The sequence below is a fragment of the Vicia villosa genome, unplaced genomic scaffold (genome assembly GCF_029867415.1).
Source record: "Vicia villosa cultivar HV-30 ecotype Madison, WI unplaced genomic scaffold, Vvil1.0 ctg.000181F_1_1_1, whole genome shotgun sequence".
Taxonomy (NCBI): domain Eukaryota; kingdom Viridiplantae; phylum Streptophyta; class Magnoliopsida; order Fabales; family Fabaceae; genus Vicia; species Vicia villosa.
This window is the reverse complement of record NW_026705054.1, coordinates 289654-313497: the sequence shown is the minus strand read 5'-3', so window position 1 is coordinate 313497 and position 23844 is coordinate 289654. Positions and strand designations below refer to the sequence as shown.

Below are 23844 nucleotides of genomic sequence, written 5' to 3'. Positions count from 1 at the left end.
TAGATTTTACCTCTAGCTCCAGCTTTATCTTGAGTATCAAACATTTGTTGATGCCAGAATAGATGTTCTTGACATTTGTCTTGACATTCAGTCCATTCTCCTCAAAAACTGGTTGGATTGCCTTCCAAGGAACATAACAGCAATAAGACACCCTTAATACAAGCTCCTACAGAGTTAGGAATTAAAGAAAACTCTTGTTTTTCTTCAATGGCTCGTCACGTTCATGTCAAGCCTCTTGATTAGAGACCAGAGTAATTTTTCTTGATCAGCTTCACATCTGAACTCTTTTCTTTCAAACACACTTAGATGTTCCTTTATGAGTGGACTTCGGAAATTCCTAAGTATCTTTGGCCACAATACAAGTGATAAAGAGTGCTTACCAATTCCATGGATGAAGTTGATAATTTCAGAGTGATTAAGAGCCAACTCAAACTTTTCCCTTCTATCTTTTTAATACCAGGGTTCTTCCAACCTGTCAAACTTCAAAATTCTCCTGGTCGTTGATTTCTATAATGCTATTATTCTAACTTTCCAAAAGACAAGTAGTACGCGAAATATATCTCCCTGAAGCTCACCCAATAAACACACAGGGTGCCTACTCAAATACCAATTGAAATTTTTGGTACAAGATCAACACATATTGCTACCGATGTTTCAATATCAGAACATGATATTAAGATATAAGTTGTGGCATCTGCTCCTGATACTGAATAATAGCATCCACCTATAATTTATGCAAACAGATAAATCACAGAATGGCGACCAGCATAAATCACAAGTTAAGATCAATGTCTTAACCAAACCATAATGTCAGGACAGATGTCTTGACATCACTTGCTGAGAGAACACATATTTACAAAACAGAAAAGAATGCAAAATGGTAAATAACACAAAGAATTGTTAACCCAGTTTAGTGCAACAACGCCTAATCTAAGGGCTACCAAACTAGGAAAAAAGTCCACTATTATCAGTATTAGTTCAAAGCCTAAACAGTCTCAGTTTACAACTTCTCGCCTAATCCCTACCAAATGCAACTTCTACCTAAAAATCAACATCTAGATATGAGAAATCGACATCCAACCTCCAATAACTGCAGTGATAAACAAACAATCTCAATCCCAATTACTTTTACAAAATAAGTCACAACCTAGTGACAAAACAAATCACAAACTTGTGATTAAAGAATATCACTCTTCCAGTAAAATATACTTAGTCTTATTTCACAACTTCAACTAAGAACAATACTTGATCTTGCTTAAAAGCTTCAATCAAGAACAGTACTCAACTCTATGCTTAAAAACTTAAAGAGTGAGAACAACAACTTGACTAACAGGCAAGTAACAAACAGCCTACCACACAGTATCAAAAGATACGTGGGTGACTGAAAAATGCAAGAGACTCTCATAACCTAAGATTTCTAACCTTCCCCTAATTTTACAATTGTGAAGAGTTAGTTACATTAGGTATAGGGTTCTCTTTAAATAGTCTTCCGCAGTCCATGGGCTTCAAAACACCTTACTTGATCCATAAGCTGAGAGTTACAACAAATATGCCGAGAAATCGTTTTTAATCTTGAAACAAATATTGTCTCAATCATCCAATTTTAGAAATTTTAATTCTGGTGGAGGCTTGATTCTCTTGTTCCAGATTAAATCTTCTTGACCTACATAAATCATTTAGATATAACCAAAATAAATATCATATAATCAATTTAAATCAAATCAAATCTGTCAAGATTCCAAACAGCTTGTTCTGAAGTTCTAGTTCTGAATGTCATGACATCAACCATGACATATGGTTTTTAATGTAAGCTCATACTCAGTTGTATCAAGAGATCAAGATTTTATGACATCTTGCTTAACATCTTTTAAGCACCATATTTTAGCAAAATTTTGTCAATCCCAAAATCATGGATCTAACAAGTTCAATAGTTTATGTTTCAAAATTAGTTTTGAAGTTAGCTTAATATGATTTTTATGTATCATTGTTCATGTTTCAATAGTTTAGATGAGTGAACTTTCTACTGGTTTTGACTTATAGGTAGAGAAGGTGAATGAAAAAAATTAACTCTAGAAACCCCATACTATAGGTGTGGTTCACTAATGGTATGTGTTTCTATGAATAACAACTTCTAATGATCATGAAGGTAAAGTAAGCGCTACAAACATTTGTGAAAAGATATCCATTCAAAGTTAACATAAGTTTGCAGCTCTCGCTTCAGCTTCATCCTCTTTTCATTAGGGGTGGCAAAACGGGTCTGGCTCGCGGGGAAAGCCCATTTTACCCGCATTTTTTCGCGGGGCGGGGCAAGGTTTTAGGCCCGCTCTCTTTAATGTGTCCGCCCCGCCCCGCCCCGTTTTTTTGTGGGCTTTTGCGGGCATTTGTTTTTTCATAGGATTTTACTATTTTTAGGCCTAAAAAGCCGAATGCTCGCGGGCTTTACCCGCCCCGCCCTCACTTTTTTGCGGGGCGGGGCAAGGTTTTAGACCCGCACTCTTAAAAAAGCCCGCACCGCTCCGCCCCGTTTTTTCGCGGGCTTTTGCGGGGCGGGCCTAAATTGGGCGGGCATGCCCGTTTGCCACCCCTACTTTTCATTGTAGATGTCATTCTAGGACAAGTACGTTCGTAAAATATTTTATGAGTTGATATGTTGCTGTTGATATAAGTTGTTAGTTGTTAGTAATAAAAGTTGTATGTTGTATGTAGTTTTTTTTTGTTAATAAGAGTTGTTTGTTGTATCTTATATTTTGTTGTTAAGGTTTATATAGAAGATGAGTTTATTATATCTTATGTGGTTTGAGTATTTTTTTTAACCCCTTACCGAATATATATCTTTTTGAATTGAATTAGAAAATTATAATATGATATATTAAGTTGCATTTGAAAACAAATTACACTGATCAATAATACAAGATTTCTTCATCCCATTTTCTGCATTTCTCTCTTTAACGATTAGAATTTTATTTAATACTTGTAGTTCTTCAACCTCCTCTTCCTTTACCTCTAATTTTTTTTGCAAAGTAAATAATAGTTTGCTAAATGAACTAGAGGTGAAGAAAAATGAGATTGAAGAACTACGAGCATTGAAACAAAATTAAACCATTAAAGAGCAAAATGCAGATAATGAGTTGAAGAGATCTTGTGAAACATTGAACGGCGTAACTTATTCTTCTAATATATTTAATTTGTCATATTATAATGTTCTAGATCAGATTGAAAGGTTATATGCTTGATGAGCATTGACGAAATAAGCATTTCACATAAGTTATAATAAACTTAATTATATAATACAGCGGTTGTTTAACATAATTGTTGTTAAATGTTATGTGGATTGGGTTGCGCTAAGAATATCACAACGGATATTTCAAGTAATTGTTGTGATATATAGCACTCTACCTAATTTATAATCACGATAGCTTGACCATGGTGGAAAATGTCATACTTACAATCACCCCTACCTCACAGTGATTGGTTAAGTGTGGTGGTATTCATTTTTCAACAGTTTGGAAATAGATTTTACGTAGTAGTGAAGATAACTTTTCTAAGCGCACAAGCACCAAATACTCTAGGGTTAATCATTCTTACATTAAAACCCCAAATTAATGATGGAAACAGTAAAAGGAACCTCGCCACTTTCCTGGATCTCTCCCACTGCAACATACGTCAAGCAAGGAATACTCTCATCGATCAGGGTGAGGCCGCTCTCGTAAAAAGGAGAGCCAACTCATCTTTCGTGATAAAAGGAACTTTTTATAAAAGAGAATTATCGACCCCTTAACACTGTCAGTGAAATATGTTTGAATTTTGTAATATATATTTTTATTTCAATCAACTAACTTCTCAATTACAAACTAACTATGGGCCTGTTTGTTTTGGCTTTTTTTAAAAATAATTTTTGTAGTGTTACATAATTTTGTGAAAAAAAATTTACAAAGAAACTTGTTATAAAAGCTTCAAATGAAAATTTTGTTTGAATAGTTATTCTTAAAAAATGTGATTTTAGATATTTCATCTATTTATAGAAAAAAAATTGAATATCAAAAGTTCAAAAAATCACTTAATTTTGAAGTTATTTTAAATAGATTTTCATAAAAATCATTTTTAAAATACCACTTTTGAAAAAAATTACGATTTTGACTAAATTTTTATCTTCAATGATATATATTTATGTTATAAGATGTGAAAATTAGTGTTTCATTTTAGAAAAAACGAATATAAAAAGACTTGTAATACCGTTTTGAAAAATCTATTTTCAAAAATACAAAAAAAAAATCATTTTTTTAAAACTGAAACAAACAGACCCTATAAGTTATCAAATAAATAAGATATAGATAAAAGTTTATAGAAAATGTTTTAAGTGAAAAAGTTTTAAAAATTTAATTTTGTTCATTAATACAAAAACTCTATTTGGAAAATTTAAAAAATATATTGAGGGGGAATTTTGAAAAACTTATATAAATTTTTTAATTATAACCTATATTATTAATATTATAAAAGTTAAAGATATATTAATAATATTCTTTCGTCATCCTATACAAAATTATTTTCTATTTTTTCTTCAAATCTCTTTCTCCCAAAACTCTCCCCACTTCCACTCCCTAACTCATGCGGGGAAGAGCTTAAAACACATGCACAAACGTAGAACACATAAAGAACATTTACACATAAAGAACAAAGCACAGAAGCATTCAACAAACAAATAAAAGCAACTAATAAAAAGTTTAAAATAGTATATCAAAACTTAACAAGATTAACAGTGTATATAATATATGAATCGGGTATATAATCATATGATTCCTCTCAACGTTCTAAAACACTAATTCGGTGTGAAAGAACGCAAAATTTACTCTGATAACGTCTATAAGAGATATTTAAAGTTTTAACCTGAGCGAGACCAACATGACACGTGAAGATGAGTAATCTAGCTTCAACATCCAAATGCAAGGACCTCTTACCGGGGTCTAACCAACAAACACAGCCCATATAATCATATATGGAAAGGTGGCAAGTCCCTTAGATTATTTTATATTTAAAAAACTAGGGAAGTGAAATTACTGTACAACTACAAAGCCAGACAAAACTATGTAAAGGAATGTTACAATTTGAAATTTTAAGGAGCAGTAGTTATGTACAATAGTAAATACAACAAGCAGCATAATGATAGGACAAGATACCTAAGGCATGTGACATCTAGACCAGTTACTTGGATCTAAACATCCATCTCCCTTCTTAGCTCACTAGAATTCACTCTCCAGCCATAATCATCGTCATCCAAAATGGGAATCAGTGTTGGAACAAATTAAACAAATTCAAAAAGTACATATTAACACAAAATTTTGGTGGTTGATGTTTGGTGGCTGATGCACAAACATCACCACCACCCATGGGCAGACAATGAATGGACATGTACAGGTATTGACTATGCAAAAAGACATGCTTCTGAGGTTCTACTTGGTCAGATTGCTGCTACATCTGGCCTAACCTTTCCTGCATAAAAACAAGAAATAACTTGAGTCCGTGTATCAAATCGGCAGAATCAAAAAATATAAACCATCTTATATTTTGTAACAAGGATTTATATTAAATTAAAGAAATGCCAAATCATTTTATTTATTAGGTAAAGTGCTACAGAGAAAGAATTAGAAAACTAAGAAAATGGAAATGAAAGGCATTTTTGTTTGGGAAAACGTTGTTGTTATTTTCTGGTTTCACAGAGATCTTATTTACACTTAATGATCTATTTTTGAATATAATATGTAACCTGTAAACAGGAAATAAAATGAAAACAATGATACACTTGTGTGATTAAAATCAAAAAATAAAAAATAAAAAACAGTAGGCAAAGATTTACAAGGTAGTTAAGAGTACTTAAATATTGCTCATAACACACTACTACATTAATTTAAGAGATCAAAATAAGATAAATAGGACAATAATTTGAACTATTTCTGTGACTCCTTGGCTAACAAGCATACATAAGATCCGCGAAATAAATATTTAAAAAAAAAAAAACCTGAAGCATCTGCATTAATTTTGGTTGCTGCTCCAACAGCTGGCAAAGTTTCTCGCGGTCACTCAACAAAGACTGCAATATCAGAGAGAAATATAGTGATAAGATTAAAATTGGGTCTATCAAATTTGTCTCTAACAAATCCCACCTTAAAAAGTGCATGGCAAATGGCAAATACCTGAATGGCTTCTGGAGACTTAAAGTACTCATGTAATGACATTCCAGCATTTGAAAGCTCCTGCGATTGAGCATCCCCCGTTTGTTGAGAATGTTGGACTTGCTGCTGTTGCTGCTCATGTGAAAATTGTTGCTGCTGGGTTTGATAATATGTCTGCATTGAAGAAACCTGAGAACGTTGCAGCATCTGTAACTCATGTACTGGAGCATTGCTCTGTCCGGTAATCCCTTGTTCCAACTGCTGTAAAGCTTGAACAGGTGGCCTAGGAAGCTGAGGTGGTTGTGGAGGACGTGGAAGCTGGGGGGGCTGCAGTGGCTGCAACTGTGTAACTGAATGCATTGACTGGAAGGAAGCTTGGGGGACAGACATACTCTGCATGAAGCTTGACTGGCTCTCATTCTGTTGCTGATTTGACGTATTACCGAAGACAGTCATTGGCATAGAAGCTGGCCTATTGTACCCCAAGGACATCATCGAAGGATTTAATGGATAGGATGACAATCTGGCTCCTGATGGAGCAATGGAGGCCTGAGAAAGATCAGTATTCCCAATACTTGCCTGATTATATGAAGCAGGTTGTGAGACAGAAGTTTTGATAGATGGTAAATTATATGGACTAGTTGCATAAGGAGGTGGTGTAGGAGGAAGGGGAGGAGCAGGTCTACTAGGTCCACTAGGGGAAGATATAGAATTCCTAGAATATTTGGAATCTGGCATGGGAACAGAAGATGGATATGGTGATGCAGTTGAACCATTGTTGAATGGAGATAAATAATCTGATGGTCCCTGCCAAGAAAAATTACATTAGTAGTCAATGCCGAATTTAGAAAGACAAACAGGATAAAATTTGATATAAAAGACTGAAGAGTAACCAGAAAGAAGGAAATAAATAACTAAAGAGTGATGAGGCAAAGTGAAATTACTCACTTGAAATGTAACTGAACGGCGTGCACCTGCTGCAGAATTAATGAATGAGGATGACTGACTATGCACCGAATCGATACCATTTGACATTACAGGTGAGATTGTTGGTGGGGGTGGCATGGGCGGTAAAGGAGGTTGGTTCGGAAAAAATCTCGGGTCATACTGTCCTGGAAAACCTGTAGCAATACCACCACGTTGCGGACTGTTTTTTAAAAAGAAATTCTGAGAAGCAATTCTTGAATCAACTGGTAATTGCATAGATGTTGATGGATTGTTGTAAGTAGACTGTGGGAACGAACTATTTGCTGTTGCAGAATCGTATCCACTAGATATCTTGGCTTGAAGAGCATTCTTTGTGTCATCACCCTGCTCGCCATATTTCCTGTCTGAAGAAACACTTGACTCACGAGTCAATGACATATCAGGTCGTGAACCAGACATCTTTGAAGAAAATTCACTCTGGACATTTTCATCTAATGGAGTACCCATGCGAGAAAATTGACTACTATCAACAGCATCACTTTCTGTCTCTTCAACAATTGAGTGGGGGGAACTTTGGTCAACAATAACTGGGGCAGGCTGCTGTAAATTATCATCCAGTTGAAGGAATGGCAATTTGTCATCAGAGTCAGACTCCTCTCCATCAAAAACTATATCAATTCCTTGAAGATCATCGTCAAGATCCGTTTTTAATTGTTTAGATTTGTTTGACTTCTCTACATCTGAAGCTTTCACAGGAGAAGCATTTTTTAGATGTCCCACGGCTTCTCCCACTACTGTTGCTGAAGGGTTCTGACGTTCCCTTTGTCTTGCCATAAATTCATCCACATGGATTGATGGAGGTCTCCCACCAGTAGATCCTGTTCGTGGCACTGCTATTACATTGGTAACCCCATCAACATTCCTCTCCCTAGCCACATAGTCATCCACGTGCATAGATGGTGGTCTGCTGGTATTCGGCTTGCGCTGTCGGAAGGAATCCCTACGTGTAGGACCAGAGGAAACAGTAGACGGTGCTAAGCCACGTGAAAAAGCAGAAACATCAGCTTGAAAACTTTCTCCTCGGCCTCGCCTCACTGGTCCATCCATTGCTGACAGTTTCTTTTTGGCAGCAAGATTTGTTAGTGTTAATCTATCAGGTAATGTTTCTGGACATTCCCAAAGAAATTTGTCGCCAAGTCCTCCAACATCGAGATGATTGTCGATCTTTTCAACACTGTTTTCAAGCATGTGAAGTGCCTTTGGAAATACTAAAACGTCACTTTGAGGTAAAACAACATCACCCAACTCCATGGAACCAACAGGCCTTTGCAATACTAAGTACAATGATTTCACTGACTCAGAAACCTTGCATCAGAAACAGTCGGGAGAAGTTAAAAAATGATTCAGGGAAAAATTAATAAACAGGAAGCTGTACTGAAATGGAGTTTTACCTGGTTTAACGGAATTTGCAAGTGAGAGGTGACCAAACAATCATCCACGGTAGCCTTTGAACTTAAGATAGTACTCAAATCTAGTATGCAGTTTATATTTTCTTCAGGAAAGTCAAGTGATCTTGTCCCGTCGTCAGAAAGTCCAAAAAGGTACTTCAATGCGACAACTCTGTCAGAAATCAAACTAACCAAGAAACTGTCAATTATTCCTGCTAGATTGTCCCCCAACCAATAATATAAGGAGAGAGTGCAGAGAAATTTCCAAATAAATCACAGCCTTCTTTTCAACAAAGAAACTTGTGATGTCAAGAGAAAAAAATTTAAAATTCAGATATATATTTTTTAAGGCCTTCGTTTCTAGCATACATATGTAAATACACGCAAACACCACAGATACATAAATAGAGACCATGATCATGATCCTCTGCAGTTGAAAAATGGGTGCAGTCACTGCAGTCAAAGATTCAACCACCATTGGATCTGTTTTCCATCAATTTTTCACTTGTTACTTCATATTCATTGTTACTTCATATTCATTATAAGAAGAAAGAAAACAGTATTTGAAATGTAATTTTAGCAAAGATGAAGCACCTCTAACTTAGAGGTGAAAGTTAGATATTATACCACAAATCACACATTTTAAATATCTTTAGTCCATTGTACGAAATGACAGAAAAATAGGAGATGTAAGCCACTGGATTCAATCAGAGTGGTTGAGATGGATGAGGGGGCTTGGTGTTTTATGTCATAAAAAGGTTCCCCTAACACTAAAGAGAAAGTTAAATGCTGCAGCTAAAAGACCGATGACGATATGAGAAAGAATTCTACCAGGTCAACCCACCGCCGAAGGCACACCACCAACCTCCGGCGGATGCGCTCACACGCCTCGCTTCTATATCCGGCATCAAAAAGGCACCAGCCAATGTTCGCTGCCACCTGTGTACGATGATGGTCTTTCCAGCAGAAGCATCCTTCTTCTGACTCACCTTCCTCTCCTGGTTCAGAATTTGCCCTCATTTTCCAGTTTTAAGTCGCAGATACACATGCTCTACTTTAAAGTCAAACAACCCCTATTTCTAAAGTTTGGACGAGTTTATCGCCTTTGTTTACCGATCATGAATTGTTTTGATTCTCGTGGACCAACATCCAATTCCACGTCTTATCCCAAATTTAAGTATTGTCATCATTCTCAGATTGCTCAATCTAACACTAGTCAGGACTGAAGAGAGTAGATCGCAGAGAGGGTCACTTGAACACTAGATGCAGAGGAAAACCAAGAAAAAATATAGAAGGAACTAAGAAAGACAGGTCAATGGCTTATGATTTAAGATGCGCTATGGCGGAATAAGGCTTGGTTTCTCTAAACATGTTCATTTGGAGCAGGGAATGGCCAATTTAAAATCATTTGAGATTAATATTCTAACCAAGCCATTAAGATTTTTGCTCATATTTTAGATTTGGGCTCATAATTGAACACTATTAACACAACAAGGAAAGTTACAGTCTTACATGTGCATAGAGCAAACAAGGTTTAATTTCGTTACATTTGTATTCTGTATTTCGGGAGCACTGAAAATTTTCTGCCTTCAATTGTGAACTTAGATGGTATATGTAATGTATAATAGTCCTTTGTATCCTTTTGAAAAGCAGTGGCTCTGGCTGGCCTAATAATGTAGAATTAATACACTGCGTCTCAAGATGGATGGAAGGACTATACTCTGGGCTTATATAGGTATGAGTTATACATTCAAATTTCTAAATTGACTCAAGAACTACCTATAGCTAATGTCTTCTGTTATTGTTATCTGTTCTATAATGGTTTAAATTGGAAATTATTTTTTTACATACAGTTTTAAGTAAGATCTCTTCTAAAATATTTACAAAATACACTCTAATTTTAGGCTCTTAACATTAAAGACAAGCATAACCCAGAAGATTCACCTTAGAAGTTAGGATGCCTATAACTCTCAATACCAATTACTCATATTTGGTGTTTCATCAGCTACTCGCAGAAATATTTACATTTTAGCTAAATGATCAGCTTTCAGTTTATAGTTATATCAACTAACAGCTTAATTAACAATAACAGACCTATCACTTCAAAGCAGTCAAGGAAGCATAAAAAAAGAGGGAGAACAATGTTTAAACTTTAAGGCTATGTTTGGGAGTTTGGAGGGGAAGGGAGGGGAGAGTTTTGGAAAATAGGAAGAATTGGGTGAAAAGGATAAAAGGATTTTGGGTTGGAGGGTTTTGGAGGATTTGAGTTTATTCATAACATCAAAAACCCCATAAAATGGGGGAACTCAAAAATTATATTGAAGGAGGGTTTTGGAGGGTTTTGAAGGGTTTACATAAATTTTCCAAATATGTTTTAGGTTGTTATAGTATTCTGAAAATTAAAAATTTAGTAATGATAATGACTTTTTTATCATTCAAAACAAAATCATTTTTTCAAAAAATGTCAAATATTTTCCTATATTTTTTTAAAATTTCGTTTTTGGAAGTCTTCCCCTCCCCTCTCCTCCAAACTCCCAAACATAGCCTAAATAAATTCAGTGGTTCCATTCTAAAAGAGTATGTGAGGCTCTTGGAACTCAATATTAGTGAACATGCAAAATGAAAGAACGTTTTTCAAAAATTTGCATAAGCACATCCATAGAAGTTAATCAGAAACACCAATTATGAAATTAAAATATCACCTGTCCCCATTCATGCAAAACTGTAGAGACCCCAATGATAAAGCATAGACCGCTTCAATTGCATAAGGCGACAAACCCTCCATTGTGTCAATTGATCTCAACAACTTCATCCAACAGCTAAATAAAGGAGGGCGTTTTTTCCATTCTGCCATACTAGGAACATTATAATTTACATCCATATCATCTTTCTGATCAAGCTCCCGAGCATTATAGTGGCTGCCGGAAAGAACTGCTTCAAATGCCATTTGACCTTTACTACATGAAGCTAATTCTTTGAAAGCTAAAACACAAGCAAGTAACTCTTTTCCAACAGGTAGGACCTTGAAAAATTAAAATTCTTCGTTAATACCGAGAGCAATGAAAAATAGCACTACAATTTAAACTATACAACGAGTCTTTAGCCAGGAATTTTGGCAATTCCTTTTTCCTGAGAATGATATCTAAATGAACAAGGATTTCAGTAACAACACAATATCTAAACAGATCTAAGAATTTGTATGGACAGGATCAGAGAGTCACCTGGCAACTTTTCAAAAGATAATGTAAAATGAGGGCATAATCTTCATCACTCATCTTTTCAAAAAAATTACTGCTAAACAGACAGAAAATTCATCACTTAGTGTTCAAAATTGAATGAAACATAACTAATCATACTAACAATGAAATATGTTACTCACGAGTCATGTCTTCGGGAGTAATATTGGGAAGTTTCAGAATTAAAAAGAAGCATGATAAACTTGAACACCGGGAGACTCCAACTAAAAAAATTAAAGTTGTATTTTACAGAACTTCTACCATCAGGAGTTGGCTTTCCATCAACAATGATAAGAGATCTATCCAGTACTTTTGTTAGTGTCTCAAGAGTACCCAGACTCAGCAATAGGCCCTGATAGAGAAAATGCAGACCAGTTTTATACTATGGAAAATTATTATTATAACCAACAGCCAATTATAAAACTACACAATTCATAGTCCTGATAAAAATAAGAAATAAGAACAAAGGTAACAGCAGAAGAAAAAAATATATGTATATATAAGTTCAATGACCTTTCCAAGTGGGTGCTCTAATAAACTGACAAGAAAATCAAGAAGCCTCAAAACCTGAAAATAAAGGACAAATTGTCAATGTCAAGCTAGATAAACTACAAGTTCTAAATTATAGGGATCACGGGATCTTTACCTTGTATGCATCAGTGTCTGATGGGGATGATTCTGAAACATGACTAGCGATCGATGACAATATTGGTTGTAAGAGCATAGATGCATAAGTAACATTTTGGAAAGCAATGCGAGTTACAAAAACACGCAGCAGATCTTGAATGACTACTAATGCCTGCAGAAAATCAGAACAACACATCGACAAGCATTCATATAAATCTCAGTATTTCACCAACAATGCCTACTCCATATTAGAAAATGTAAGATCACCACAGACAGAAACTACATACAGAAATAGCATGGTGCTGTACAATCTCAGCAATTTTGTCAAGGTGTGGTGCCAATTGGCTAATCAGCTTCCCAAGGGGTCCAGATTCCAAATACCAGTTCACATGCTTCTCCTTATGAGGCCCTAATAGGGTTCCAACAGCCAACATCCTTCGGGTAGTTAACAAAGGCATTCCACCAATCCAAAGCCATATATCTTCCTCGGGAAACAAATCAATCTTGCAATAGGAAACAGGTATGAAAAAAAATCACTCATATAAACAGCTAAATAACCTTATTATACATGTCTTGAAAAATAATATGGTTTCGATGAATGGAATATGTCCAAAGTGATACGAAATATTTATATAAATAACAGCAACCATACAGTTTACAGAGTAGAAGTTCAAATGGAATAAGCATACCAAAAGATAGAGCAAACTGCATGTTTCTTTTGGACCTAGAGTCAACAATGAAGTACCCTGAACGCTGGCAAGAAGAGTGTGATAAAGACCTGGACTCCAGCCATATACTGGCCAAAAGGCAAGGGAAGACGCAATCAAATGACAGACAGCTCCATAACCTATTGCATAATCAGGATACGGAGATGATAACTCTGCAGCACATGCAGCTAGCTTGGGGCTGCAATGACCAGAATTTAATCAACTTATTGAAGATGGTGTGATTCTCAAATCAGATGCAAAGAGAAAGGAAACAGAGATACCTTATTTCCCTGTGTACTCTTAAAAGAGCATTCATTAATTTTGTATTTCGGTGTTGTTCCTTCGCTTCCTACAAATTGCAATCAAACAATCTATATCAAGAATGCATTACACAAGAGTTTTCATTTACAGTCAACCAGTGGTATAATACTCTAAACAGCGCCACATTTTAGCCTCATCTATTTATTTACTTAATAAAAACAAAAAATATTGACACGACATATCAAGAGAAGGACCATTATCAAACAATACAATATCTTATTCTCACGTTTAACCCAATACACATTGATACAGAAAATCTCAGAAGCTACTAGTTTACACTGCTTCTGGGTTGGAGACATAACCACCTATCAACATGTGATAATCAATCCACAAGCTTGCAAATTGTTCACATTTTGTACAATAACCTTTTGATAAGTATGATGCACATCACATTCTAAATATAAATTTTCTCAAAGTTTGAAACAAATGGCTACACACAAGAAAACTACGAAGCTCTAGAGGAAATACCTGTAATTTCTGCAGAAGTGTAATCAGTAACATAAGAGAAGGAACCAATAGATCAACTATACTCAGCTCACGATTGCGCTCCAATAGTAAGTCTGATGTAGCATTGCACTCTGTACCCTCGTCTACAAGGTAATCTGTTCAAAAATACCGAAAAATTCAATAAAGAGCAATATGAAATTTCTACTAACAAGGCAAAAAAATAGTTGTATCAAAACAAACAAAAGGTGAGTACAAGTAATGGGAGTGATGGTCCAAAAACACAAGAACAAAAATATACACAAATAAGAAAATAAAAATGTTTTTTTGACACATGGGAGTGCCGCGGTACTCCTTCACACTAAGTTGGATGGTTAATGACGTTCAAATATGTGGTTAATGAAGTTCATTATGTGGTTGATGGGTAATTAATTTTTGACAGACTTAACTTTTTTCACAACCCACTAAGCAGAGTTATCAATCTTGTGGAATAGTGGTGCTATCCCCGGTGAGCAGCACGTCGCAGAGGCCATTGCTTCGCAGTTTGCGATCACGAGCGCTATTAGGGTGCGGAGCACTTACCAGCCCAGAGCAGGTTAAAACTGTTACCTGTTCAAACCTGGAAAAACCTAATTTACCCTTTAAAAAATTAGCTTTGAACCCTTTTTGTGTCATTTCGGACAGTTTAGACCTCGCCTCAGAACTCTCTCTTAGCTACCTTCCTCCCAATCCTCTATCATTTGCTTCCACCCCATCGTGTTTGATTCTTTCGCTCCCAGCGCCGCCGCTTCCGCGTGCAAAGCTCCCGCCGCCTGTAAAGCTTCCTTTTCTCTAGTGTTTTCAGGTTGGTTTGGTTATTCCTTTGTTCTTCTGCTTCTTTGCTGTTCTCACTCTTCTGTTATTCTTTATAATTTTTCTTTAAGTTAATAGCGCTATTATTCTTATATGTTTTTTATTAAGAGTTGTTGAATTTGATTAAGCTTTGTGCTTTGATATTTGATTTTATGAATCTTTAATGGGTATTGTGTTATTTATTTAGTTTTACATTTTATAGCTATTATTCATATAATTTGCCCAAACAATAGTCAAATAGTGGTTATCCTACTATCTGCTATCGCATTTTTGGAGTCGGCCACTCCGCTCCGCAATCTGGGATTGATAACTATGCCACTAAGACTTGCATGGTTAATGACATGCAAATTGTTGGTTAATTCAGTTTATTATGTGGTTGATGGGATATAAAATTTTGTGACATGATTTTCTTTTTCACAACCCACTAAAACATATATGCCTAATGAAATAGATTTATTTTATTAATTCAGTTTACTGTGGTTATTGACCCTAATTACATTCTCGTTAACCATGTGTGGTTAATGTAGTATCAAAATAGCCCATTAAGCATAAAAAGAACTGAGGTAACTAAATATTTGCTAGTCATTACTGTTTGGAATTGGAACCTGATAATTAGATTGAATAGAAACAACACTTTTATTAAGAAAATAGGAAGAATGGAAGAGGAGCATCTACTTCATGCGTCCCCCTTTTACAATAAAGTGACTTCTCAATTCACTAAACTTCACAAATACTCCATAATTATATCTACCATTGTATTTTCCTATTTGTTCCAAAATATGAGACCGAATTGACATAATAGCACAAATTAAGAAAAGTGCATAAATAAAAAAGAAAAAATACCTTTAGTGAAGTACCTTATCATGTATAGGTGCATTCACCTTTATAATAAAGACAAACAGCAGCTAAGTTTTATCCCACTAAGCGGGGTCGGCTAAATGGATCAAACTATGTGTAACGTTCTATCAAAAACCATGCTTTTATCCAACTCATTAATCTCGAGATCTTTTTCTTATAGTTTTTCTAGGACTTCCTCTACCTCTAGCGGTTTGACTACCCGCCATCTTATATATTCTCATTATTAGAGAATCCATAAGTGTTCTCTCTACATGCTCAAACCACCTAAGCCTAGTTTCTGATACCTTTTCTACTAATATTGTCATTTCTAATCTTATCCTGTCTGGTCTTACCACACAGCCAACACGGCATCTTAATTTCTGCTGCATTTAGTATTTTTATGAGTTGGTTCTTTATCATAAATACAAAGTGAAAAGATAATGAATTAGAGGTGAAGTAAATTGTATTAATTAGAGGGTATAACCGGGAAAAAAAGTATTTTAAGTTATATTGAAAACATATGCATTCATTGTTATAGTATGCTGTCCCGCCTTAACCTTGAAGCCCGTGCATACTACCACCTGCTACCGCTTTAACCTTGAGGCCCATGCATACTACGTAGGGTGAACACTTCCAATCCTAAAGACTACACCAAATTCTAGGGTTAACACTTATCAACATTACCCAAGGTAACACCAAACTTTTGAGTTTGGATAACTTTCAACCCCAAAGACTAAACCAATTCCCTTACCACAAAACTATGGCTAGCCCCGCTGTCAACAAGGAATAGGATTTGGTATTTCATAAGTCTCCCTTCCAACTTGAGAGTTTAGATTTTCATCATAACATCCGGATCCAGGTGCCTGAAATCAAGCATTTGGCAAGACATTTCTTCTTGATCATTCACTTCTTCAACTGCCAGCAAGGCTTCGTCTAGTTGTTTATCACCCTCTCATATGAGAAACCTCAAATTCTTATTTGGACATTGATGGGTTGGACTCCAATGTTGCCCACATTTACAACGAAGTCCCTTGTCTCGCCTCTCAACGAATACATGAAAGGGCAATTCTTCACACACACACACACACCCTTTTTTTGGTTGAGAATGGCCTTCCCATCCCTTTCCTCTCTTTTGTAATTAACTTCCCATCCCCCTATTCTAATTTTCCACCAGCTGTCAGAGACTCAAGTGTTGGGCAGACAGCTGTCAGATACTTCAGTGCTGGGCTCATTGGGTTCATTAGCTTTGGGTTTGCGTGTATAAACCAAATAAGGTTTATTAGCACGTGTCTGTTTCGTATCAGAAACCCCAAAAGATTGTATTTCTAAAGTGATTGAGAATGACCTAGTTGTTAATGTAAGCCCTAGTGACATTCATACCCTGGGCAAAACTTTATAATAAACAAATACCCAGTACACAATTGTTGGAAATTCCGCCATAATTGCGGTCTTCCCCTAATCGCCTTAATTGCGGCACTTTGGCTTGCCTTCAGCCCCCAACACCTTCATTGCATTGGGTTTGAAGGGGTGGATTTAGTCCCCCATTGCTTAGAGATATGGCATGTCTTGTATTTATAATTGGGGGCAATCCTCATCTCACAAGCCGGTTTTGTAGGAATGAGTTAAGCACAATCCAAATTCCGAGATGGTATCAGAGCCTATCCCAGATCACTTGGGCTTCCCGCACCGTCCATGCTTCGGCTCATTGAGGCTCAAGCATGAGGGGGTGTGTTGGAATTCCTGCCTTAATTGCGGTTCGCCCCTAGTCGCCTTAATTGCGGCAATTTGGCTTTTCCTTTATTGCAGCACCCAACACCTTCATTGTGTTGGGTTTGAAGGGGTGGATTTAGTCTCACATTGCTTAGAGATATGGCATGTGTTGCGTGTATAAGTGGGGGCAATCCGCACCTTACAAGCCAGTTTTGTGTAGGGATGAGTTAGGCTCAACCCAAATTCGAGAACAATTAACATTCAAGTTCATAAATACTGAAAACCAATTACAAAAAAAGTGCTGTCTATCTTGCAACTACCCTGTTGAAAGGGAGAGAAATGCATTCCGAATATTGTGAATGAAAAGGAAAAGTCTTTCCATAATTGTTATGATAACCTAGCAATATATGTGATTTATTATTACGAGTATAATAACTAACTTACCATAATTGTTTGAGGACCTCTCAAGCATAAATCTGCAGTTGACCAAAATGGCATAAATAACAGTAACAGCACCTTCATCATAGAGAGACGCAGCAACAGTCTGCATAGACAAACTATCATAAGAGAGGATCTATTATAATTATCAATGAACTAATTCAAAATTTAATGTAACATACCGGGTTCTCAGAAATAAAAGACAAAATCCTCAATGCTGTTGTTAACTGTGATAGCGAAGAATCACGAAGAGTAACGCCGTCAAAAGACTTCTCAGATGTGAACTTCCCAAGATTCTCCATGACATTAATATCAGAGCCACCGGAAGACTCTCCAACAACATTTTCAACATCAGTCAAATCTGAAACTAGGACACTAGTTGAACTTAACTGGGCATCTCCTCCCGAAGCCAATAGAGCGGCATAACGTAGGAGACCAATACCCCCATGTTTGTGATAAACTACACCAGCATCTATCCATTCCAACAGCCGTGAGGGGGCATCTTTTCTGTTAGAACCCGGAGAGGAGAAATGCAGAGCCCTATGAAGTTCTGTAGCATGTCCAATCCAGGAACCCAAAGATGATGATGTGGAATCGGTAACAATAGCTTCAATAATCTCAGCAACTGAATGAAATATTGTAAGATTTACAGGTGAAGATCCTGAAACCAGCAGAATAAGAACCAGTAGGTTAGATCACCAAACAAGAAATTATGCCACTACTATGCATAAAAAAGATAACAGAGTGAATTGACTACCGCTGTTTTTCCCAACGGACTCCGATTCCTTGGTAGAGCTTAATGCTTCAATCAAGATGGAAACAGCCTACAGAAAATGAAAGGGTCGTAGTACTTTAAGTATTAAACTTAATATATTAATCATATACCAAAACGTCTAAGCAAAACGCCTTTTAGTTAACTAGATCTATAAAAGAAACATCCATGTGCACGTGCACATACATTCCCCACAAACAAGGACAAAATAACCCTGCTAAGTATAATTAAATGAAACTGTCACCTATTTTGATCAGGTAAACAATAAGAGAGCGAAGTTCCAGGTAAGATACTAAATTCAGAATTTTTTATTAAAAAAATAAACATCACGCCCATGAACATATTAATTTTGCAAAATATTATCCATTAATTGACCTAAAAGGCTATGCCACCGCATTATTATGGTGTGTCTGCATACCTCTGGAAAATTTCCAAAAGAAAACAATGCTTGGCGCCCACAATCAGACCTATAAATCATCACCAGGTTTAATTCACAATTCAAACAATGTTCAAATAATTAAGCTTCAATTCCGGAAATAAATAAAAATAAGGCAATGTTACACCTTGAGAGAGCAGACAGTTCCCACACAACCCACAAGAACTCTTCCGATTGTGGATTTGATGAAAGCAAACGATCAATCACATTAACCTATAGCAAGTATGAAAATTGTCGAAATTAGGTATAAACAAACATTAGATTCAAAAATTAAATTTTAAAAAAATGATACAGCAGCATCAAGAGGGGGGAAAGAGAAAACAAGTGTTTTTCAGACACTAATTTGGGGGAGTCGCTAACCATTTTTAGATGCATCCCAATTATTGTTCCTATCTCCACTGGACTACAAGAGAAACCTTTTGATAGCAAAACAGAAGCATAGCGAAGCGGAATACTATCTTCCTTGTTGCCGTGATGACCACCCCTAAAGGCACGGATTAAAGTACTAGAAAGTTCGGGATCCTGTAATAGGAATATCAAGCCTACAATGGTTGGAGAGAAGTGGTTCAAATAGTTGTATTTCTTTTTCTAGTTTTTGATAATAGTCAAATGATGTGTGCACATATGTTAATTGTGGCCAACCTGAACGACAAAAAAGAAAGGATAGAATCACAGCCTCAATAGATGATGTGACATCCATGAATATCTCCATGACATGACCCCTTTCCACACGCAGTATAGATGATGACAACAGTGCAGTTGATAATGAAAGAAATCCCCTCTCCTGCATCCAAAATCACGTGATCATGAGTGAATATAAGCACTGGCCCAATAAAAACTTATAATCGTAGAAATTAGTCCCCAAGCCCTCACATTAAAATACTATCTTCTACAGATACAACTTCTTTAGCAATAACAACATATAATATAATATTAAAATGGTTAAAAGTATACCTTTAGCAATCCCAGTAAATGTGAATCAATATCCCAATCTGAAAAGCAACAACTCGAAGAACTGATCAAGTTGGAAGTTGTTTTATATGACAACAATCCATCTGTTTGACCAGTAATCAGGGATCTACTTGCACAGGCCACGGGAGAAGGATCTTCAATTGGACCACGTGAATTTATCAATTTCTGCATTAGTACTTGTCAACAAACATTAACAAAAAAACATATTTCGAAGTTACATTCATAGATCAACCTAAGTTGTATGGGAAAATTTAAATTAAATTTTGTCTGCAACTCATTTTAAGTACTACAAAAGTTACAATCTATTGACATAAAACTGACCAGGAGCTTTCTGAGCAGAACTTCAGCAGAACTTAGCATATTCAAAGTAACGTCCGTTACCCTGCCAAAAGTACTGGTGTTTCCCAGCACAGACAGAACTGCAGACTGGCAAAAATTTAATTACCACAAGATAAAGATGAAGTTCTTAAAAGAAAATAAACATTCAAATCAAGAGCCTTCATTGAAAGCAATACCTCATATCTTGAAGCAACTTCATAAAATCCTAGGCGATGAAGCAAATAGGTTGCAAGGGAGGCAACATCATGTCGAGGTTTTGACAGTATCAACTCCAACAAATGGCTATAACCTTCACTAAAACGAGAGGGGATGCTTTCATCTTCCCGAGGCCACCAACCTAAAAAGCCTTCACATCCAACAGAATATCTAGTAGCCCGCTCTACAACACCAAGAAGCAGAAGCGTAATAGTAGTAGAATTCTGGCCATCCTTGGAAAAAAACATTTCAATCTGCTGCATTCCACCACTATTAACAAACTGAAAACAGCTCTCTCTACCGGAACATAGTAAATAAGCCATGCTCAATCCTAGAAGAGCGTGCTCATTCTGCAGTAAAGCAAATGGAGACATAAGCAGGCAAAAATGACAAACAAAAAAACACAAGTGTATAAAATAAGGGGGAGTGAACTAATTTGATTCTAATTTTCTCTACTAACAATCAGATACTGGTGCAACAAGTACAAAGAAAACAATAGATTACCCGAGAAAGAAAGTGATCTCCTATAGATGAAGAGTGCCTTCTGAAATGATTAATCTGATTAAACATATCCACCAGTGTTTTGGAATCCAATATTTCAGTCTCCAATTCAAAATAATGTCCCTCCGCTGAACATTCAGAGAATTCAATCTCATTTTTTTGCTTAAAACCCCTATAGACATCAGTGAGCTCTTTTCTTGCCTTGTTAACAACATTGTGCAACTCTTCAAACTTCTCAGCTCTCTTCCCTATCTGATATTTCCCACTGATTGATTCACATATATCACCAGAAATGTAGGAAGAGATTGCCGATACTACAGTACTTACAACTTTATGTCCATCATCCCCAATATGTCCATTATTACCAATCTCTGATAATTCTAAAATCTTTAACATCAACTGTAAAAAAAGTTTGACTTCAAGAGAAATATCTGCTACAGGAACTGGAATAGACAAGACACTCAAAGAAGAACGTGAATCTTCAATAGCAAAATTAGTAGAATGCAATGCAAGTGGCAGGTCTTCAAGCTTCCCCTCAGTAGAATCAACAAGATCAGTCAACGCATTGTCATCAAATTCAATGTTGAACTGACCCAAGTCCTCAGCTGTGTTTCCATATATAAGCAAGCTCAAACTGCGATAACTGCCCCTCACAACTAGATGACTAGTGACAACAGCCTAAAAAAGGTAAGCAAATAATAGAAATTTGGACACAGTTAAATATTTTTAATAGAAAAACTATAACAGTATAAGTTTGAAAGCTTGGGCAGATTACTAACAAGTCAGACAACAAGTCATCCACTGTGAATGTTTATCAAATCAATTATATTAATAAGTACATACATATATCATAAGCAAGAGAAGACATCCTTGAGTATACAAAATTTTGATCATTTTTTCATAAATTTTAATCACCAAACTTATTATATTTGTGCAATTCAGGTCCAAAAAATCTTCAAATCACCAATATTAACGTAGCTGAACTGATGAGGACATAATAATCAAGGACACTAATGAAGAAAATTGGGCAGTCATAAAGATTTTAATCAAATGACAAAATGTAAGACTTCAAAATTTGTCTAACACGTAAAATTTACTTTTTGTGATATACAGCCCCTATCCTTAAATATAAGACTCTCTAGTGATTTATGTCACTTTTTATAGAACCATTTCATATTTTCAATTGCATCAATTATTTCTTTACCAACACACTGCTAATTATGTTACATCTTTTTCTGCAACTTACAATAAATACTATCATAAAAACAAATTACTTCTATATTGAAGGGTAACCTTCTAAAACAATATCAATTGTCAAATAGTTTGATAAGGCTAACAACTTTTGATTCCCGGAATTTGTTCAAGGGGGTCCTATATATAGCGATGGAGTAGTATATTTTTCACGTCTGAAAAATCAAAACTGAAGAACTGCACGACACATATAGCAGAGAGCCAGAGACTAAGTCCAACAAAAATATAAGCACAATCAAATACTCAGACAGTTAGAGGAACAAGGAACCAAACATTGTTAATAGCATGCTCATTATTATAACACCATCTAAAATGTCAAACATACCTCCACTTCCAATACATTTGATGAAGACTGTGAATAGAGAAAAGGCTGACAAAGTCTTCTAAACCTCGTCTCTCCCTCACAATGAACAAACACCTCTATGGCAAATGATGGAGGTGAAGTTGCCCTGAAAAGGTTTCGAGCAATAAACTAATTGATTTCAAAATCTTCAACAGACACCCAACGAAATCATAAACACAAAAATCCCTTGGATAGTTAACACCAAGTCAGTGTATAAAGTGGTCTTCTACTTTACATAATATAATATGTTCATCCAAAACTAGCACAAGCTATTATCCGCAAATTACACTACAAACCGGTTTAGATAATTTGCTCTACAAAAAGACATGAAAAAATCTTGTGATATCATGAGACTTTCAAATAACTGCTTATTGTAAAAGTTAAAACTAGCTTCTTCATTTCAAATTTAGTACATACTCTCTCAATAATATTTCAATAAACACCTGTTTACTTATAAAGACTTCTGCATAAATATTAAGACCGTGTTTGCATAAGCAACTTAATTAAGTGTCTATAGTATAAGCACTTATTCTATAAATGCTTATATATAAACCATTTCTATAACAACATAAAAAGTAAAATAAATTCTAAGCATAATGCTAACTTGTGCCCTAAGGGCTCATGTTAAGAAACTCATAAATGGAAAGTTTGTGTTGAAAAATACCCAACAAGTGGTACTGCTTGTGCAACTGATGATGCACTCTGTTCCAAAACCTCGCATGCGTTGACTACAACTGGCTCTGAAAAAATTACCTGTAAAAAACAATATACTTACTGAAACACAGTTCAAACACTAACGCGACTAGGAATTAGCAACAAACAAGCTTCAATTGAAAAGGAGAGAATGCAAGTTCAGCGGAGAAAAGGATGATAAAGAAAGAATATGAAAGATTGAAAATCGAGTGGGTGGGAATACCTCGTCGACGTACTCATCGAGATGTGAATGAACGAAGGTATGAGCGAAGAGGACGCATTGTTCTGGTCGACCCATTGAAGATTGGAAATTGGGGTTGAGAGACGAAGAACGTTCATGCGAATTTTGAAATTCTAGGGTTTTGTGTTATGGAGCCTTGTTTGTTTCTCCTTCGTGGATCGTCGCCGACCTTTGTGAGAGAGAGACAGGGGGGAGTGAAAGGGAATTTTATCACTTTTCCATGATTTTAGATTTTTAGTTTAATTAAACTCTTTTTTTTTTTTACCGTAGTTAACTTAAATTCATAAACCATAATCATTCATAATTTCATAAAATTTCAATGAAAAAACAATATCAACTCAATAAAATGTAAAATGCAAAGCTTTTATATGACACCTCTAGAGATGT

The 23844-nt window shown here is 35.8% G+C and overlaps 1 protein-coding gene across 4 annotated transcripts; it reads right to left on the bottom strand.

The window, feature by feature from the left end:
* Nucleotides 1–5081: 5081 nt before the first annotated feature.
* Nucleotides 5082–23667, bottom strand: LOC131625037 (protein virilizer homolog). 4 transcript variants are annotated; one of them, XM_058895954.1, is made up of 28 exons: nucleotides 23440–23667; nucleotides 23188–23276; nucleotides 22506–22629; nucleotides 20933–21607; nucleotides 20410–20778; nucleotides 20216–20320; nucleotides 19877–20059; nucleotides 19565–19706; nucleotides 19283–19464; nucleotides 19050–19135; nucleotides 18905–18953; nucleotides 18472–18538; nucleotides 17897–18375; nucleotides 17721–17820; nucleotides 13902–14035; nucleotides 13394–13461; nucleotides 13095–13311; nucleotides 12693–12908; nucleotides 12425–12577; nucleotides 12292–12345; nucleotides 11922–12130; nucleotides 11764–11836; nucleotides 11245–11564; nucleotides 8546–8729; nucleotides 7116–8459; nucleotides 6189–6974; nucleotides 6014–6085; nucleotides 5082–5487 (listed from the first exon to the last, which is right to left on the bottom strand). In XM_058895954.1, the coding sequence occupies exons 1-28, from the start codon at nucleotides 23512–23514 to the stop codon at nucleotides 5467–5469; spliced, it is 6576 nt and encodes a 2191-aa protein (XP_058751937.1). In that variant the 5' UTR covers nucleotides 23515–23667; the 3' UTR covers nucleotides 5082–5466. The 4 variants fall into 4 exon arrangements, with proteins under 4 accessions (XP_058751937.1, XP_058751939.1, XP_058751938.1 ...); XM_058895956.1 differs by having other exon boundaries at nucleotides 8546–8714; XM_058895955.1 differs by having other exon boundaries at nucleotides 11764–11833.
* Nucleotides 23668–23844: the final 177 nt, after the last annotated feature.

Coding starts and splice junctions, on each gene's coding strand:
- LOC131625037 (XM_058895954.1), bottom strand. CDS start 23,514: ATGGGTCGACCAGAACAATGCGTCCTCTTCGCTCATACCTTCGTTCAT. Junction 19,465..19,564: donor CTTTCTTTTTTGTCGTTCAG/GTTGGCCACAAT, acceptor CAACCATTGTAG/GCTTGATATTCCTATTACAG. Junction 14,036..17,720: donor GAGGTCCTCAAACAATTATG/GTAAGTTAGTTA, acceptor ATTTTTGAACAG/ATTACCTTGTAGACGAGGGT.